At 57.3% G+C, this 19,477-nt stretch overlaps 1 protein-coding gene across 1 annotated transcript in view; it reads right to left on the reverse strand.

The window, feature by feature from the left end:
- Positions 1 to 1,613: 1,613 nt before the first annotated feature.
- Positions 1,614 to 19,477, reverse strand: part of CNTN2 (contactin 2) — a 31,475-nt gene continuing 13,611 nt past the window's right edge. The window contains exons 5-23 of the mRNA XM_037497833.2: positions 19,299 to 19,394; positions 18,705 to 18,914; positions 18,343 to 18,442; positions 16,797 to 16,972; positions 16,264 to 16,400; positions 15,731 to 15,860; positions 13,767 to 13,917; positions 13,534 to 13,661; positions 13,006 to 13,181; positions 12,421 to 12,541; positions 11,776 to 11,934; positions 11,162 to 11,311; positions 9,363 to 9,433; positions 8,924 to 9,158; positions 8,491 to 8,603; positions 7,401 to 7,587; positions 6,977 to 7,089; positions 6,366 to 6,534; positions 1,614 to 5,994 (exon numbers count right to left, since the gene is read on the reverse strand). Coding sequence (XP_037353730.1) covers positions 5,885 to 5,994; positions 6,366 to 6,534; positions 6,977 to 7,089; positions 7,401 to 7,587; positions 8,491 to 8,603; positions 8,924 to 9,158; positions 9,363 to 9,433; positions 11,162 to 11,311; positions 11,776 to 11,934; positions 12,421 to 12,541; positions 13,006 to 13,181; positions 13,534 to 13,661; positions 13,767 to 13,917; positions 15,731 to 15,860; positions 16,264 to 16,400; positions 16,797 to 16,972; positions 18,343 to 18,442; positions 18,705 to 18,914; positions 19,299 to 19,394 — 2,732 coding nt within the window. The 3' untranslated portion in view covers positions 1,614 to 5,884. The remainder of the gene's footprint in view (positions 5,995 to 6,365; positions 6,535 to 6,976; positions 7,090 to 7,400; positions 7,588 to 8,490; positions 8,604 to 8,923; positions 9,159 to 9,362; positions 9,434 to 11,161; positions 11,312 to 11,775; positions 11,935 to 12,420; positions 12,542 to 13,005; positions 13,182 to 13,533; positions 13,662 to 13,766; positions 13,918 to 15,730; positions 15,861 to 16,263; positions 16,401 to 16,796; positions 16,973 to 18,342; positions 18,443 to 18,704; positions 18,915 to 19,298; positions 19,395 to 19,477) is intronic.

Below are 19,477 nucleotides of genomic sequence, written 5' to 3' on the forward strand. Positions count from 1 at the left end.
AAAACCACAAATACTTTGACATCCATTTATGATTGTTGTCTTATTGCATGTGGGGGATTTGCAAGATGGCGATACTTTAAATTCATTATTGTATTAGCTTGCATTTTCCTGTAAAGAGCTTACCCCCCTTTTTTTGAGGTCTTGAATTTCTGTTTGGTGAATTATATATAGTCTATTACTGTTATTTTTTGGGTGTTCAAACTGACCCCAATTTTGGCTGGTAGGGGTTCTTTAAAGCCAGCTTTTCTTTTCATGTGGTCCTGTTGGCTGTGGGTACGTCCTTGCTTTTTAGTTGGCAAGAAATGTCAGCTCTACCTTTGGACTTTATTGTCCCAAATCTGCCCTTGCTGTGTGTCCAAGGAACTCTAGTTCCTTTTAGTGTGGGGAATAGTGTTTCGAAACCAAGGTCTGGGTGCTAGAGTTGCTCATTGCTGCTGGGGAGTCATGGCTCCCAGGACCTTTGGGTTTTCCAGATCCATATATCAGGAGCTGAAAGCATCTTTGTTTTTCTGAAGCCTTATGGGTGATTCTGATCTTTAGCTAAGTTGACCTAGACCTGTGCAAAGGGAGTCCCTATTACTACTGCTTATTTTGAAAAGCTCTTAAATTTCCCCTACACTATTCCTTCTGTTCTGCCTTCCTCAGAGAGAGTGGGTTTCAGAAGGCCTGGGCCCTGGTTCTGCTGTCTATACTGAAGCAAGCTAGCTGACCCCTGGGGGCTTCATCTTCGAAACAGGTGATTGTGAAGAACAAATGAGACCCTGTGGCCCTGTTTGCAAACTCAAGTACCGGATGCAGGGAATGTTAATAACGAAGTGTGTCAGTTCAGTACCAGATGGTGGCTGAAGCAGTCAGCAGTATGCCTGGTTCTTTAGAAGACCGTACATCACGGGTATATTACATGTAGTGAACACAATGTATGTCGCTGAGGAGGGAAAATTGAGGGGCACTGTTTTCCATTCTAAAGATGGAGAGACTGAGACCCAAGAATTGCTAAGCAGCTTATCCAATATTCTGGTTTTTTTTTTAAGATTAATTTTATTTATTTATACAAGCACTGGGTACAGTCAGAAGCGCGGGAGCGTGAGAGAATTCACCAGAGCCAGAGCGGGGAGTGGAACAGGCAGACCGATGAAGTACACTGCTGAGGGGAGCAGCGGGCGGCAGGAGAGGTCTGTGTGCCATGTGGGACCCTCACCAGGCGGCCCGGGATCGAAGTGGCGCTGCAGAGGCTGTGGGCAGCTTCGCAGCCCAGCGCTAAACCGCTGCGGCACCGGTGCAAGCCAGCAAGGGTGGGGTGGGAGGGAGTGGGGGGAGCGGTTTGGTCAGCTCTAGCTTGCATAGCCCTCTGTGTATTAGGCTCTCGAATTTTGACTCTGAGGGAAGAGAACAAAAGACCCTCAGGTGTGTTAGCAATTAAATCTATTGAATTCTGTGCATGTAACTGGCCTCTGGAGGGTCAAGGAGATGCAGGCTGGATAACACTTGGGTTCTAGAGTGGCCAGTGTCCCTCCCAGTCCCTTTGCAAAGTGGCCAGGGCTGAGCTGGTTGTGGTCTCCCGCTGCTGTGGTGCTGCTCCCTGCAGGGATGCGCCGGCAGCCTGGCTTCTGCTGCTCAGCCCTGGGCACAGGGCTAAGCACCAGGCCATGGCCTCCCCGGGCCTGTCTCTTTCCTGTCGGGCTGTGGGGCAGTCAGCTAGGAGCCCTACCTGCTTTGCACCTAACAGGAGCGCGTGAGTGTCTGCGCACCTCTCAGATGTAGTAGAAGTTTGGTGAAGTTGAACGCACCAGCATGTTGTGGCTGGGAAATCTGAGTAGGAATTCAAATTCCTCTGTGTGCAGAGAGTAGAGGGGTGTTCCCACTGTGGAGGTCATTCTGTCTCGGGGGAGGCCCCCTTGGGGGCCTTGAAGCCGCACCCTCGTGCCAGTACTGTAACTGCCTGGTTTCGGGGAGGCCACCCCCTCCGGCAGTGCCTGTTCTCTCGCAGCTCAGGCTGCGTACAGTCTCCGCCAATCTCCACCCCAGGACCGAAGGAAGCACAAGCACCGCTGACTCCCAGCTGCGTGAGGGTGAAAGTACTGAGCAAAGCCTGAGTTAGAGGTGGGGCGAGGAGGGGTGCCGCAGCCTGAGGATAAAAACGCCCACACTGGTGCCGGCTGCCTCAGCAGATCAAGAAACCATCTTTATTTAAGAACTGCCGCTACCGGAGTCCATAAATAACTACCATACAATACAAGGGAGACAGACAACAGGCCCATGGGCGTGGTTCTCCTTTAACAAAACTGAGTAGAGTCATTGGTCTGGTGAGGCCTTGCCCTGCAGAGCCTGGAGGGAGTGGGTAACTTGGAGGAGTTTGGGGGCCATGGCAGGGTGCACCCCTCTAAGGGCACTAGGCTTCCTGGGACTCTGGAGAAAGCTACCAAATCCATTTTTTCCCCCTCTTCAGCTCCCCTCCACGGGCCTGCCTTCCCAAGGCCTGTCCCTATAAACTCAAGTCCACGGGGTGCCCTCATCTTCCAGGCACCTCTTCCCCAAATGCCCACTGGATCCCTAACACCACTCCCGGAGCCTCCTCCAGCCCCACGACGAGGCCCAGGCCATAGCCCGGCCCTGTGCCTCCAAGGCCGCTGTGAGCCAGTGCTGTCCTTGCTGCCGCGGGCTTCCAGCCAAGACAGGAGAGCTCTGTAACTGGGGAGCAAGGCTCCTTAGCAGCGCGGGCTCTGGCCTGGAGTAGAGACTAGGGCTCGTGGGATGGCCAAGAGGCCTCACTGGTACCATACCCCTAGGGACGGTGCTGGACTCGCTCCCCATCCCTGGCTGGCAGAGGTGCTCCCAGACTTCCTGTGCAGAGCACCTTTGGATTCTATGAACCTCAGTCCTGGAGAGACACAGCGCCTCCACACCTGTCCACTCCTCACTTAACCTAGACCTCAGGCCCATGGCTGTCAAAATTCTTCAAAGTTCCCTAAAAGAGGAAGAAACCTCTTATTCCCTCCAAGCTCATTGCAGACGGGTTGTCTGATGTCTAAAACCCGTTTCTCCTGATATTTCATCAAAAGGAAAAGGCCCCTTTCCCCCAACCATGGCTTCCTGTTCCCTGGCACCATCTGTATCATTTGATACCCTAAATGAAAGTAAATCACCTGATCTCGTGGGGCCCAGATGCCACCTGGGTGAGGTGCACACTGGGACTGTTAGAGCAACAAAGGCCAAGTAGCCAAGGCCAGGGCCAAAGGACCCCAAAGTTGAGCCCAAATGTGTGTGGGGTGGAGAGTGTCTCCCTGGGCGCTGAAGCTGTGCCTGAGGTCTGGCCGGCCCTAGTCCACGAGGCACTTCCTGGCCACCACGCTGCAGACAGCTTGCTTGTGGCAGGGACTCGGTGTGTGAACGGGAACCCAAGATGCAGTCACGACCACCGGGGGTGAGCCCAGCCTGTCTGGGCGGAGAAGATGAAGATCAGAGGCCCGGGCAGGAAAGGGCTAGAAAGTCATCTGATCTCATCCTCTGCCTCCACCAACGCCCCTGCCCAAGCCGCCCCATAAGGAGATTGCATTTCACAGACCTGCATGCCCTTATGGGGCGTCCTTGCGTCTCCGACCGTCTCACTAAGCCTCAGTCAGGCCTGGGCCTGAAAGCCTCAGGCTGCAGAAACAGCATTTTCTGTAGTTCTACATCTCCAAACAAGTTCCCCTGCCTGGTGCTTAGGTTTTCCTGGTTAAAAACCCTGGGTTTCTCGGCAGGCCTGCCTTACTCCCCACTTCTAATGGGCCTCACTAGGCCTAAGATTCCTAGTTGTACCTTTTGCCTCAAGCAAACTTGGGGCTGTGGCCTCCAGCTGTACTCAGAGGCCCAGTGCCAAACTGGCTCATCCTGCTTGGGCCAGCATCTCTGGCCCTGTCCCCTCTTAGAGGCAGCTTAAGGCAGTGAGAAAAGAATAGGATGGGCCTCAGCGGGAGGCTTCTGGGGCTCAACACCCCTTTTTGGACCGAGCTGGGCACAGGTCAAACCATAGCCACCTCTATGGGGGTGAGTGTGGGTGTGAGGCCGAGTTTGGGGTCCCCAACCCTTGCATGGTGGGGCTGGACAGGGTAGGTGAGGAGGTTTGATCGGTGGGCTCCAGAGAAGCAGTCCTGATGGGGTGAGGGGTACAACAGTAGCTTGGAGGAAAGGGGTGTGAATATAACATTTAAAAAAATTCTGGTGAGTAAACATCAACGTAAACCTGCCCAGGAAAACAGCAGGACTTCAAAGTCTAAAAAACATAACAAAATAGAGATCTAACTGTAAACTACAGAAACCAGGCTCGGGGCCTCAGGCCTGTCCCCTGAAGGTGCCTGCGTTGCTGCTGCCAACGTGAGGCCGCCTGTGAGGCTCCGGGGGGGCTCCTGCCTGTGCGTCCACTGCTGCCTGGAGTTGGGGACGCTCTGTCCTTGCTTCGGCCTCTCAGAGTGAGGATGAGGAGCAGGAGAGTCAAGCCAGCAAGGCCCGCCGAGGCCATGGCAGAAGGAAAGGACAAGATGTCTCCGGCATCCACCCGGGTCTTGGGCTGGGGCCCAGCCATGCCCGCCACCCCATGATCACCCACCTGAACCTCAGACTTTTCATACCCCACTGTCTTTAACCACCTTCCTAGCCAGGTAGGCCACTCAGCACCGCCCCTTCCTCTGGAAAGACAGAGCCTGGGCCAGGAAGGCAGGAGACTCGTGGTCTCATCCCACTAACAGGCTGCAGCCCTGACCCCTCCCTCTGCTCCTCATCTGTCAGGTGAAGGCCTTGGACAGGCCAAGCTCCAGAACCTCTTCCAGGTCTGTCGTGCTGTGACTGGTCATACACCCAGAGCACCAGATAGGCTGTCCCATTTATTAACCCCTTTTTCTTCCGGGGAAAGGCAAGAGCAGTCCGAGGCGGCCTGGGGAGTGGGCCGCGCAGGGTGTTGCAGAGTGATCCTGGGGTGGTACCCCACTTCCCCTTTGCCCTTCTCAGAAGACCCTCACACAGAGAATTAATGCCGCCAGGCCTGCGTGAGTCAGTGCCAGCCCAGTGGGGCCTGGGCCTGCAGGCTGAGCTGGAGGAGAGGGCACAAGCCAGGAGGGCTCTGCAGGATGGTCTTGGTGGAGTGGGGGCCTCCCCAAGACAAGCCCTTTAGTCACCCAGTCACCTGTCATGGCTCTCACTCTGAGGGCGATGGGTCAGGTTGGCAGTGTTGGTTAAGAGGGCACATCACCTGCATTCTCACTGTGCGTCAGGCCACATCTGGCACCTGAGAGCAGCTCCTTCCTGTTCTGTCCCCAGCAGTCTGGGGTAACATGCCCTGATGCTGAGGGGCTCAGGCTGCTGCCTCAGATGTCAGGCCCTGGTTCCCAGATGGCAGGAGGCAGGGCTTGCTAGGGAGTCATCAGGACAATGTCAGAGAAAGCAGGAGAATGCTCGGTCCCAGGCTTTGACCATCTCCTCAGACTGTGGGGTCCCCGTTCAGCTGGTCACGTCCAGCATTCCTGCTGGGCAGAGATGTCAGCTCTCAGGGAGCAGAGTCCACGAGTGGTCCCATGTGCCATCTCTGCCGACGTGCAGACACATGTTCAGAACCCCTTCCTCCCACAGGCCTGGTCCTTCCATCTGGGCGCAGTGAGGACCCAGGCCTGGGGGTCAGTGTCAGCAGAAAGTTTCTGCTTGGTGTCTCTCGATTTAAAGAAAAACAGCCCTTTTGGGCTCTATCCTGTATGAAATACCCGCCTTCCATGGAAGGGCACCGTCTACAGTGGGGATTAAAAACCAGCCATTCTCAGGCACAGTGCTGGGCTCCTTGGCGTCAGGAAGGGATTGGCCGGCTGCTGCGTCCATCGGAGGTGGGTGTTGGCTGTGACGGAGAGGGAGGGCGCTGAGATCAGAGCTCCAGGTAGCCTATGAGGAGCAGCATGGCCACCGAGTGGGAGAGGATGGTGCCAGGGTGCAGGACCGGGCAGACCGCCGAGTTCTCCACCATCATGCTTGTGCCTGGAACCGCAGGTAGAAAAGGGCCGAGTTAGCTGGGCGGGTAGCAGCAGGCCCGTCCCACCCTTGGAGCAGCATGCAGCCCTTGGGGCCCCAGGCCAGCTTTAAGACCCAAAGAGATTCCCAGCCCTGCGTCCACAGCATTTTGTAGCACCTTTGCAGCTGCTGCTCCTCAGTCTCCCTGTGAAAGGGACACACACAGCCCCTAACCCTGGGGGTGTCTGGGGGTGTGGGTAAAGCAGTGGAGTGTGGGCAGCCTAGGGCTACTTTGCCCATGGTTTCTGCCTGCTTCCCCTTCCCCTTCAAGGACTCCTTCACCAGGCATCTGGGTGGCCCTGATACTCCTGGCGGATCAGATGGGGAAGAGGCAGCACCTCCATTCCTCACGATGTGGACTTCCGCTGGGATCCCATCCCCTCCAGGCCCTGTGGTCCGAATCTGCACCAGGGCATGGCCGATGTCCTCAGGAACTGCGATCTCTATCCAGTTCTTGCTGGTGAGGTGCAGTGTGGGCGCTGGGTGCAGGTCATTCTGGTACAGCATCTGCGGGCCGGGGATTGGCCAGCTGGGGTTTACTCAGCCAGGGCCCATCTTCTTGCCCTCCTGCAGGTACTTCTAGGAGCCCAGGTGGCTCTGAACCCTCGAGGCTTTGTCTCCTCACTGCTGTCTCCCTTGAGCAAGGCTCTTGAGCAAGCCCCTCAGTTCTGGGAGGAAGCTTGTAAAGCGGGACTGCTTGTGCAGACTCCCCAGGCCAGAGGGACCCCCAGACTTCAACCCCCCATCACCGCCCCATGAACCCTGTTTTTCTGCCGCTCTTCTCAGAGTCTTCACGACAGGCCATCCCGAGAGCCTGCCACGTATTTCGCGCCTCTCACACCCATGCTCGCTGCCAAAGGCGCACTCCACTCCATCTTGCTAGAAACCTTGTGTTCACCGCAACTACAGACACCGCCCCTCACCCAATGCCTGGTCGCCCCTTCCTCACCTTATAGCCAGTGACTGCAGACTCATTTCGGAGTGGGACCACAGGGTCCCACTTAATACTAAGACTGGAGCTCGAGAAGGTCCAGGAGATGTTGCCAGGTGGTCGCCGCGGAGCTGCAGAGGAGGGAGAGGCTGGGGAGAATCCAGGTGCCTCCTCGCCACTCATGCCCCACCTTAGCCCCTTCTCTACATGTCTGCCCACGCAGCTACCCCAGAATATTGCACCACGGCCACAAAGGAAGCAAGTCCCAGGGAGCAGGAAGGGCGGAGGAGTCCAGTCACTCATTTTCAGTAGGCTCTGGCCTTGTTTCTGTCCAGCCCCTGAGGGCCTGAGGACTGCAGCATTTGCCTATTGCTGAGGAGAAGTGGTCCTGGAGGCACCCCCTTCCACACACCCCACTGCTCCCCCAGCGTGACACACTCACGGGGCTTCATGGTGGTGGCGTTGCTGGAGGGACTGGCAGGCCCAGTGCCCGCCCGATTATAGGCCCGCACGGTCACATGGTACTTGGTGTTGGGGTGCAGGCCACTGACTCGGGCACTGGTGTCCATCCCAGCTGTCCTCACCCTGTCAGCGGCTGCTTCCTTGTCCCCAGCTTTCCAGTAGCGGATCTGAAGGGGGTGGTGGTGCCCAAGGGCTGTCGGTCAAGTCCAGGGCCTCAGGGCTTCTGTGACCCTGGCCCTGGCCACCTACAAGCTGGTTCTCCCTGTGACTCAGTCCAGGTCTCATACACCTGACTCCAGATGTGTCGAGAGCACCAAATTCCCACTGCCCTTCTGTGCCCCGGGCCCCTGAGGGGATGGGGGGTGAGTGGGGGGTCAGCAGGAACCTAGCTCCACTTAGCCCAGGGAATCCGTAAGGACTCCACTACAGGGTATGAAATGTGTACTTGGACTTGCTGGGTAGCCTCCCGCCCCCACAAGCTATGGCAGTTAATAAGAGTAATAACAATAAATGCAAAATCCATTTTAATAGTCATCTTAATTCTAAGACCTGCTAAATATCCTTGCAGGTCAAGGGTGAGTATGGAAGTATCACTCCCCTGGGGTGTCACTCGCAGGCCTGCTCAGGCCTCTCTCTTGGGTGATGACCTTTCTTACTTTTCTGTCTCACCCTCCTCTTGCTCCCTCTTGCTGTCCATCTATTCTACAGGCACCATTGTGCAGGCTCTCCAGGGAATGGACACTCAACTGGTGCACAGAGGGGCCATGCTGTCCTCTGCAGTCCTGGGGTGCCAGGCCGGACCCCGACAGCACCGGCTCCTCCCCTGGGCTCCCACAGCTCGCACTGCTGGCTCCAGCTAAGCACTGACTTCCAGGCTGTCTACAGGGCTGCGCTCCCCAACTGGCAGTAGCGACGTGGCCCCGCAAAGGCCGCGTCCACAGCGCTGTGCTGACTCTGTGCTGTCTGCCAAGTCCGTGAGTGCGTGACCTGGGCTGACGGGTTGGGAGGTACCGCCCCTGCCCTCGAGGCCTCAGCACACCTTCCTCTGCCAGGCCCGGCGCAACACTCACCTCATAGCCCAGGAGGATGCCATTCGCGTCCTGCTGCACGGGCGCCCAGCTCACGTTCATCTCCGAGGATGAGACCCCCCTGGCCCAGACCTTAGCAGGGGCCACCCTGGGTTCTGGGGACCAACACAGAATGGGTTTGGGTTCTCAGGGTCTCCCTGTATACTCAAGAGCAGTTGCCAACTGGGACTGTCCAGCCCAGGTGAAGGCCACATGAGGGTTCCCGGAGCACCCCAGAACCTCCTCCCCACTCTCGGTCTCCCCAGGCCTGAGCTGTGTTTCCCTGGGCAAGGGCATGGAATGTGGCTGGTGGCTTAGAACCCAGGTGACCCTCCACCTCCCTTCATGGAGTTGCTCGGGGTGAGCCAGCGCTCGCCCCACCTACACCCCAGGACGGGTGGCTGGTGGGGCCGGCGGTCGGCCCAGGGCTGCCCACCTTCCTCAGCTGAGTACACCAGCGCCGTGAGGCTCTCGGGCCCATCTCCTCGGTGGTTGTAGCTGCGGATCTTGACCTCAAAGGGCGTGTAGGGCCGAATGCTGTCGTTGCTGTAGACGAAGTAGTGGGTGTCGGCACCGGGCACCCGCGCACTCTGCCAGCTGGCGCTGCCCTGCCTGCGGAAGGACAGCAGGTAGCCAAAGCCGTCTCCGTTCTGGTACTCCCGTGACACAGGCTGAGGGCGAGAGTGTGGCATGGGCGCAGGGCCGCCGTGCGTTTCCCTGCCCATCCTCTCCCACCCGCCTACACCAGGAGGGGCAGCCCATCTCCAGGGGCAGCGGGTGCAGGGAGTGGGAGAGGACGTCCTCTGCTCTTGCGTGGGACTGGGCACTGGCCCATCTGATCCCCTCTGCACACGGCTCAAGCCCCCACAGCTTACCGTCCAGTTGACGATGAGCTCTCCGGGAGCGCCACCACCTCCGCTCAGTCCCGAGGGGGCCACTGAGGGCGCTGTCAGGGCCAAGGGACACACACCTGGCTTGTTACTGGGTAGTGAGGAACAAAAGCCCAAGCCTGAGCTGTAGAGCATCCTGGGGTGGGGACACCCCTTCATGTGGGGCCTGGTTTTGTCCTCTGGAGTCAGGCAGACCTGAGTTCAAACCTCACCTCTGCCACTTACTAGCTGTGGTTCCCTGAGCAAGTCACTTAACCTCTCTGAACCTCTCACTCATCTCTTCATAACCTGAGGATAATGTTTCTCAAAGGGCTATAAGGAAAATGAAATTAAATAAGACAGTGGCTGGCATAAAAATGTATATAATAAATAGATGCTCCACAAATGATCATTGTTGGTTTAAATTAAACAACAGAGACCAGCTACGTTTGTCTTTAAATTATGGGGAATAAATAATCCAGAACTGCAGTGAATGCGAAAAGCATTTCTTTGGAGTTGCAGGGTATTTTATTATTATTTTTACTTTTACGGCAGATTAAATTTCCTAACTGTCTCTAGTATTTTACAAGGCTGATATTAAAACAAGAATGCATTTCATCAGCACATGAATCTTGGCAGGGGTAACTTGGCTGAGGGTCAAAATATTTCAGCAGAGTCCAGCTATCAGAGACTTATGGCTTGATTCTGAGCAGGCACAGTCAAGGCCTTGTGATTACAAGGAGCCCATGTGTTCCTGTGACGTGGGTGGAAAGACCGGGCCCAGAGCAGTTAAGTGACGTGCCTGAGGTCACACCACGTGTGCATCGTACAGCTCTCCTGGTTTCAAAACCCGTCATCTCTACTCTGTGTCATAGCTGTCTCTGTTCATCACTCCAGGGACACGAGAATGAAGGAGACCCTCCCCCACCCCCGGCCTTCCTGACATTTGATATCCACATTCAACAGGAAAAGTGCTTCTTCTGTAATTCCTTACCCGGGAGAGGTACCACTTAAAAATGCTGACTAATTCCCTCAAGCCTGGAGACTCAGTCCAGGGCACACGGACAGTGGGACAGGCTGGGTGGTGGGGCCCAGCAGGGCCTGATCCTGCCACCCCTCCAATCCCGGGTCTCCTGAGCTTTCACCTGGGGAAGGCTGGGCAGGAGCCTGGCAGCAACTGTGCATGGGGCCTGTGCTTCCCGGTCTCCGGGCACCGCCCCTTCCTTCCCACACACCCTTCATGGAGGGTGTGAGCAGGTGGTCATTGCCCCTGTTCCCAGGAAAACCATCTAAAGCAGGACGCTCGCTGCTTCCCTAGTGCCTTCACATGTGAGCGTGCATGAGTGCACACACGCATAGGCACACACATGCATATGCACATGCACCCCTTCCTCATTAGCTGATTTCTGCAGCTTGTGAACTTCCGGCTCATGTGCCCACCACCTCACAATCCAGGTCCAGTCCAGATTCCACCTGTCTGACCCTTCCCTTCTCCAAACTTTGATTTTTTTCTTTTCTTTTTTAATTAAACTTTTCCTTTTGACATACTTGTCAATTTAATGCTGCTGTAGGGTTGGCCCATTGTTCACATGAGGGGTTCGGACAGGATGGACCTTCCAGCCCCAATGGGTGGTGGTTCCGGGCAGCAGCCGTGGTCCTGATGTGCTCCCCCCTTGTCTGCTCTTTAGGGGCTGAGCCTGGGGAGCAGGTGGGAACTCGGCTAACTGCTACTCAGTGGGGACCCCTCTAAGGCCAGCTCGTGTGTGCCCCTCTGTGCTTCTCCTTGGGACACCTAGGACTCTGACCTGCTTCCTTGGTTCGGATTCTGCTGGAGGGCCCACTGGGCTCCCCAGTGCCCAGGATGTTGCTGGCCGAGACCCGGAACTCGTAGTCCATCCAGGGCGTGAGGCCCAGCACCTGGGCAGTCTCGGTGTTGCCCTCGATGTTGGCGGGATCTGCAAGGCACCTGTGAGTCAGCTGGTATTCATTTATTGGCTGGACAGAGAGGGCAGGGACTGGTCTGAACGCCTCTTTCTACTTCACATCAGACCAGTGGTTGAGATTGGTAGGTGGCCTCTTGTGCCAGCCCTCCTGGTGGGCCCTGCCGTATGCTAAGTGGTCTTGACTTCTTTCAGAGACCATCAGAAAGTCAGCAGCCTTTATGGACTGTGCACACCCCACCCCCAGGAGTGTTTTCATTGCTCCACTGTCAATCCTGATAACCTTCCAAGGGCACTGGGGAGCGACGCCTCCTCCAATTCTCTCCCCCATCCTCCTGCTGTCCTGCTGTCCTCCATGGTTGGGAACTCCCTGCAGGTAGAGCTAAGCCCGTCCCTCACTGAAGCTCCAGGCCCATTCTTGGCCCTCTGGCCCCTACCAGGCCTAATCAGAACTAACCAGGGTGGGGCCTCACACTTACTGGTGCGAACCTGCTTCCACTTCCCTGCGGGTAGAGTGCGAGCTTGCAGGGTGTACTTGGCAATGGGGCTGTGGTTGTCGAAGCCACGGCTCCAGCTGAGCTGGACAGTGGTGTCTCCGATGTCCCTTACCACCACGCCTCCAGGAGGGCCCGGGGGACCTGCAGCCAGAGGTGAGAGCAGAGCTGGGCACAAGCGGGCAGCTTCAAGCAGGAGCCAGCTTGGGTTGGTGTAGTACCACTATGGGGCAACAGAGGGCGCCAAAAACACATGGGGGAAGGGGCGAGGCAAGGAGTGGGGGCAGCGGATGGGACCTGGGCTGGGAGGTAGGCAGACTGTGTCCAGGACCCGGGGAGGGTGAGAGGAGGTTCTCGTGGGGCCCTGTGTAGCTCTCCAGTGCTGGGCTGTTGACTTTGACACCTTCTGGTGCTCCACTCTTAGGATGTGTTAGGAGTGAACTTTTGGGATTTGGGTTTGGAGGGAGAATACTGATTCAGCTAGGATCTCTGGGGAGCCGCGCGTTAAGTTCAACCCAGGGGACTTCTGTCAGAAGCCCTCCCCACAGCTTTCAAGGGGAGGAGAGTCAGGGCGGGGAGGTCACAGTCGACCAGGGAGCAGGGGTGTGGGTGGGCGGGAGGCCCCATCACCTCGAACCAGGACTGTGGCCTCCTTGGTCGCGCTGTCCACCACCGTCTGGGCCATGCACGCATACTTGCCCCCATGGCGCAGCTGGGCATTCAGGATGGTCAGGTCCCCCACAGTCTCCTTCTGCACTCAGAGGGCAGGAAGGGACAGGTTGGAGGGCAGCCAGAGGGCCACGAGGCCAGAGGAGGGCCTGACCCCACTCTGTCCCATGCACGGACCCTCTGGCCCTCCGTGTTCCTCGCTGTTGAATGGGAGGAATCAGCGGCTCCCCATGAAGTCTGTCCCAGGCCAGGCAAAGATAGCCAAAGGAACGTGTGCCGGGGGTCAGGGGAGCCCGGGGGGTCAGGAGGGCGAGAAGGGCAGTGGGAAGCGAGTCTGGCCGGGAGCCTGAGCTCCCTCTCCTCATGCATGGACTCGGGGATCTGGCCCTCAATGGGAGGGTGGTTACGAATTCCAGGATGAGCCTCCCGGGCATGGCCTTCCCGAGGGGTGGGGATAGCTCTGGGATGGTGTGGGTTAAGGACATCTTGGGTCCCCAGCTCCCTCAGGGGGAAGGAGGCGCCAGGGCTCTCTGGCCCAGGCCTTACCATGCTGGCCCTCCGGTAGTGGCTTCCCGGCTTATCGAAGTCTATGGGAAAGTCGTCCAGGGTCCAGATGAAGGTGAGGTCCATGGTGGGGTCGTGGGAGGCATGGCACTGCAGGGTCAGGTTGTCCCCCAGATTGATGTCGGCACTCGAGGGGGCCAGCGTGATCTTGGTTGCATCTGCCAAGAAAAACAAGGCCCCTAGTGGATAGGGAGGAAATAGGCCTGGGCAGGGGTGCTGGGCAGGGAGAGGGGTTTTGTCTGTCCCCTCCCGCCACGCCACCCACCTCCCCAGCCCTGAGAAAGAGAAGAGGCAGCATGGCCAGGAGCGCCTGACCTCTCAGCGGCCCCACAGGGGCAGGAGGGAGGCAGGAGCAGATTCTGGAAGGTGGTGAGTGGGTGAGGGGGTGGCTCTGGGGGTAACCTCAAGGCCACACTAGGGGGAATGTGGGAACACAAGAATAGAATGGCGAGGAGGGAGGGCACCCCTTGATGGCTGAGCCTACCAACCTCAGCCAAACCACAAGCATACCTCGCACGGACAGGATGCCCGTGCTGTTGGCCTTGCCCATGAAATTCTCTGCAAAGCAGGTGTATTTGCCTTCATCTGACCGACTGATGTTTCTTATAATCAAGGTGCCCTCTGGAGTCACAGTCACTCTACAGCAAGGACAGAACAGACGGTCAACCCCGGAGAGGACAGGGCTGCGCCTGGTGGACAGTGAGGAGGACCCAGAGTTGCCCGGGGCGGGGGAGGCGCTGTACCTGCTGCTGTTGACCAGAATCTCAGTGCCTTTGCTCCAGAGCACCACAGCCTTCGGCGCTGCCCGGGGCTGGCAGGGGATGGCGATCTCGCCTCCACGGGCTGCAGGGATCAGACGCCTTACGGGACTCAGCCTGAAGTCAGGGGCCAGTGCTGGAAGGAAAGAGGGGCCCCACACAGTCACAGCAGTGCTCATTGTCCTTGATCAAGATGTCACCCGACTGGGGGCTCTCTGTAGTCAGTCCACGAGGGACCCCTAACAGCACACCAGGATCCAGCCCTTTGCCCCCTCCTCGGTCTTCCAGGTTCTGCAGTGACTTCCTATGTCTTGGTTCCACCCAGCAGTCAGGAATATCTTGAAAACCATAAGCTGGGACTCAGAACGAAGTCCACCTCCTTCCAAGGGCTCACAGAGGAGTCCCCACCTCTCTGACCACTTCCTGCTCTGCTTTCCCTCACTCATGTGCTCCAGTCTCTCGGGCCATTTTTATCCTTTGAGGAGGCCAAGTTTTTTCCTGCCTCAGGATCTTTGCACTTGCCACAGGGTTTACTTAGAAGTTCCTAGATCTTCATGTGAATAGCTCGAAACTCAGGTCACATCCCGAATGTGACTTCCTTGCTCTTCCATTCTGACCATCCATCTAATCATCCTGCCTTAGCCCCACCCTCTGCTGGAAATTTTTAATACTATATTCAGCTTTGTGTTTATTTATCCTCCGCTCTCCACTGGATTATATAATACTTGAAGGCAAGTCTTTTATCTTCAGGTTTTTCTTTTTTTTTATGATTTATTTATTCATGTATACAAGAACCGGGGTACAGGCCAGATGTGCGGGAGGGTGAGAGGATTCACCAGAGACAGAGCGGGGATCATAACAGGCAGAAGGACTGAAGTACACTGCTGAGGGGAGCAGCGGGCGAGACAGGAGAGGTCTGCCGTGCCATGTGGGATTCTCGCCGGCCGGCAGGGATCGAACCTGAGCTGCAGAGGCTGTGGACAGCTTTACAGTGCTACGCTCAACCACCTGCACCACCGGGGGAGGCCCAATCTTTCAGGTTTTTCTTTAGGATCTAATGAATGAATTTTGGTGGGTTGAATGAAAGTTCATATTAATGGACGAATGAGTCTTAGTTAAGCCTCTGTACAACTTGATGGGGTAGATATCACTATGCCCGTTTTACAGATGGGGAAACCGAGCTCCACAAGCCAAGTCACGCAACTAAGACCAGCACTTGTATGTGGCAGACAGTCCTTTATGCTTGGCCATCCTCACCACAGCTGAATGAGAGCAGAAGTTATTGTTCACATCTTACAAACCAAGACAGAGACACAAAAAGATCAAGTAGCTTAGCCGAAGGGGCTGGGCTAAGCACAAAGCTAACTGCTTTGGTCTCCACTGACACGTGCACCTTTTTTTCCCTTATGATCGAGGTGCCCTACAAGTCACCCCACAAACATTGACTCGGTCCATGGCAGGCAGGAAGCAAGCAAGAGCCCACCCTCAGAAGTGCTCAGCCTAGGGCCTCATCTTTCTTAAATACCCAGGTTCTGCTCAGAAGCTTTCTAAGGAATGCGGCCTCCCTGGTGGTGCAGGGGTTAAAGACAGCGCTATCAAACTATTGCCAGCCACTGCAGCAGCGTGAGTTCGATCCCCGGCCAGCCAGGGAGCAAACCACATGGCACAGCAGATCTCTCCTGTCTCGCCTGCTGCTCCCCTCGGCAGTGTATTTCAGTAGATCTGCCTGTTATCCTCACTTTCTCTGCTTAATCCTCTCATCCCCCGCACCTCTGGCCTGTACCCCAGTTCTTGTATGCATAAGTAAATAAATCTTTAAAAAAAAGAGAGAGGAAACTGTCTAAGGAAAACCGCCAGGGCATGTTTCTGTGTTTAGAAATGCTGCCCCCCAGAATTGTAGCCCCCGCCATGTGTCCTTGGGAGTGTCCCCTGCCTCCTGGGGCCTCTACCTTGCACGGCCAGCTCGGCGCTGGCATAGATGGTGCCGTGCTTGTTCTCCGCCACGCATTGGTACATGCCCGAGTCCTCCAGGCTCAGTTTGGAGAAGCGTAGGTCCCCAGCCAGCACCTCCACCCGTGTCTGAGAAGAGTCGCCCAGGGCGGGCCGGGGCATCAGGACCACAGCAGGGCGGGGGGCAGGGGGAGATGGGCAGAGGGGGCACTGTGGGACCTCCCTGAGGAGAGGCCGGATCTGTCCAGTCCCGGCACAGGGTAGCCCGGGATCCTAGGGTTCTGAGATTGCCTGGGACTCCCCACACACCACCAGAGACTGCAGCGAGTTTGGGCCTGATCTGTGCCTGGACCAGGTCTCTGCGCCTCCCATCAGGAGTGGTTGACCAGTCCGATGTGATTCTGGGATGAAAGAAGACCTAGAGCCACCCCATGGCACCCTGATTGGCCCCGAGGGGCTGTCACCGGAGCAGGGGCAGCCTGGGTGGTGAGGGAAGCAGGTGATGTGAGCAAGGAAGTCCCAGGTCTCCTACCTGGGAGGCCAGGGGCTCCCCGTTTCGCAGCCAGCGCACTGTGGGCCGGGGCTTGCCGGCCGCCGCACAGCCCCAGCGCAGATTGGAACCGATGTCGGCCTCTGTGTCTGAGATCACCTTGAGCCACTCAGGCTGAGCTGTGGAGAGCAAAGGAGAGAAGGAACGTGCATGAGGCGGGGCAGCCTCCAGCTGGTTAAAAGGAGAGATGGAGGGATGCAGTTCCTGACAAAATCCGCAGAGGGCGTCCTCACTGTGGCGTGGGGAGGAGCATGAGGGGGAGAGAAGCAGGTGGCACTTGACACCATTGCCAGTGACTGTTTTAGCAACTTAAATCATTCCAAGCCCTTCTGCCAACTCCCTGCAACTTGGACTGAGGAGCCACAGGGATGGCTCCTGTCCCCACACCCCGCCCAGCACGATCCTGGGGCAAGAAGGCTTCAACATGGGGCCCGCCCACTCCCTTCTGTGGCTTTTGGATCCATGACCTCAGGGACAAGGGCCAAAACAGGGGGCGCGGGGCCCCGGCTCTGTACCCTGCACGATGATGCGTCCCTGGACTGTGTCCCGGCCCTTGGAGTTCTCGGCTTCACACTCGTAGGTGCCCTCGTCCTCGAAGCTGACGCTGGGGATCTGCAGGGTGGGCTCGGCTATGGCCCACTGGGGGGACAAGGAGCCGTCCACTTTGCGCCACTTGATTCTCGGGACAGGGCTGTCAGGGAACATGCCGAGGGGGCGGACTGAGCTGGGCAGGCTCCCCTGTGCCTGCAACTCCCAGTCTCGTGTGCCCCCCAGAGGCCAGGCAAGTGGGCAGGGGGAAGACTGCAGGGAGTCAGGGCCTGGGAAGCAGGAAGGAGAGAGACCAGGTGGGCTCAGCACAGCAGGTGCAGTGCAGAAGCAGCTTCGTCCCTCCCGTACCTGCACCAGCTGAGATGCCAACGAAACTGACTTCTTGTGTTCTCTGTGCCCTGTACCTGCTTGCTCTCCCCGCCCCTGCAATGGCCACTCACCTCTTCTAGGGCTGCCTCCTCAGCAGTGGCCTGTGACTTAGGTCTTCAGGACTCCCCTTCCCTCTCCCCAGCAAGGCTTTAAAAGGGGCCTCAGTTATTAGTAATCTGTATGCAAAAATGGACTGAGGGGGGCCTCCCTGGTGGCACAAGGGGCTAAGAACAGCACTATGAAGCTATCTGCAGCTTCTGCAGCACAAGATCGATCCCCGGCCAGGGAGTTACCCACGTGGCGCAGCAGACCTCTCCTGTCTCGCCCGCTGCTCCCCTCAGCTGTGTTATTTCAGTCAGTCTGCCCATTCTGCTCCCCACTCTGTCTCTTGTGAACCCTCTCACTCCCCACACTTCTGTGCCCCAGTTCTCATATGCATAAATAAATAAATCTTTTTTAAAAATTTTAAAAAAGGAACTGAGGTGCCAACAAGTCTTTAAGGCACTTCCGTGGGCCTTTAAGATGGACTTTCTGGAGGCCCAGTTACTCTCCACAATGCAGAGGGTATGCTGAGGAATCCCAGGAGACAGTGATGGAAGAGGGGACCGAGGTACGTATCATATTGCTTCATTCTACAAACATTTTTGAGCACCTGCTGTTTGCTAGCCCTATTCCAGCAGGACCTTCATCTGGGAGAGCAAAACTTCCATTGTGACTTTTAAAAAGATGATTGCTAGTATCCAAAAAACACTTCCTTAGTGCCAGGGTGCCAGGGGCTTTCCACGCATTAACCCGGGTAACCTCATAACAACCCTCTGAAGCGCCCACTGTCAGCAGCACGGCCATGTGCGAGTGGATAAGGGAGGAGGCGAGGAGGCTGAGTGGTGCTGGGCGGGGGGCTGGGTCTGGACTCCCTGCTCCTGCCTCCACCGGTGTCTCGTAGCTGTCCCAGCCTGTCATGTGTTGCTGGGAGGACCCAGCGCGTGCCAGGCGGCTGGCGTGTGCGATGCTTCACCCGAGAGTGCCCCGTGGGCCACTGTGGCAGCTCCCAGGGGACGCAGGGCCAACCTGCCTGCCCTCTCCCTGGGGTGCCCCATGCCACAGGGGGGCGCCGAGAGGCAGTGCCTCTCCTCTTCCACCTACTTCCCGAAGGCGAAGCACTCCAGGGTGACCTGCTGCCCCACCAGTGCGTAGGTCTCTGCTGGAAGCCGGGCCTTGATGTTGGGCGCGAAGAGCCTGGTGTCTGGGGAGATGGGGTGTGCAGATCAGATGCAAAGGTTTGCGGGCAGGCGCCCCTGCACGCACCATCTCGACACCACTCTGAGCTCACAATGGACCCCCTTTCTCCTGGGGGGATACTGGGCCAAGGGGTTGAGGCCTGGCTGCAAGAGGAACCAGGGTCCACCCTGGGCCCAGTACCCGCCAGCCACTCTTTTCACCCTCGAAGGGAAGGGCCCTTTCCCAGGGATCCTCTCACCGCCCCCTCCCCACCCGCTGACCCTGACCCTCAGCAGCCAGGTTGAGCTGCGCGAACTTGCTGAAGACGCTCTTGGTGGAGAAGTCCATGTGGCTGGTGGCCAGGCAGGAGTAGTTGCCCAGGTCCGAGGCATTGGTGCGGGCGATGTACAGGTTGCCCGTGGTCTGGGACACGAAGTGGCGGCCGTCGGTCGGGATGAAGTTGGGGAACTCATTAAGGAGCCAGCGGTAGGACAAGCCTAGGACACCAGGGGGTGCTGGGTTAACAGGGCGACTCTGCATGGGACCCCAACACTTGGAGGGGTGTGTTGACCCTGTCCTGTGGGCCCTTGCCTCTGCATGGGGACGGAGGGGAGATCCTGAGGGAAGATGCAGCTTTATTCCTGCCCTGGGCGACCACCTTTTGCCAGCAAAGCTGTCTCTGCCCTGGGGGGACCTTCAGTCTGAAGGGGAGGCAGGGCGCAGAGCTAGAAAATGGCGGACCCACAAAGGAAACACAGAATCTTCTAGAGTTGGGGGCTCCGGCAGCAGGGCTTCCCCCGTGATATGCCGCCTCTCATTCCTTCCCTTCTAGATGCCCTTCCTGTGCTCCTGTGTCTAATGAGGCCCTGGTCCTCACTCACCTGGGTAGTGGGCGGGTGGGTTACAGGGCAACATCACCCCCCAACCTTCGTGGGTTTTCACTGGGTCTCGTTCCTCCTTGGAGAATTCCTGCAGAACTGGGGGTACAGACCAGGCCCTCAGACTTGGACCTCTGAGCCTGGCGCCCTCCCCCACTCAGCCTCCTTGGGAAAGAAGCTTC

Source organism: Talpa occidentalis, unplaced genomic scaffold (assembly GCF_014898055.3).
Source record: "Talpa occidentalis isolate TD23 unplaced genomic scaffold, MPIMG_talOcc4v2.1 talOcc4.8, whole genome shotgun sequence".
NCBI lineage: Eukaryota > Metazoa > Chordata > Mammalia > Eulipotyphla > Talpidae > Talpa > Talpa occidentalis.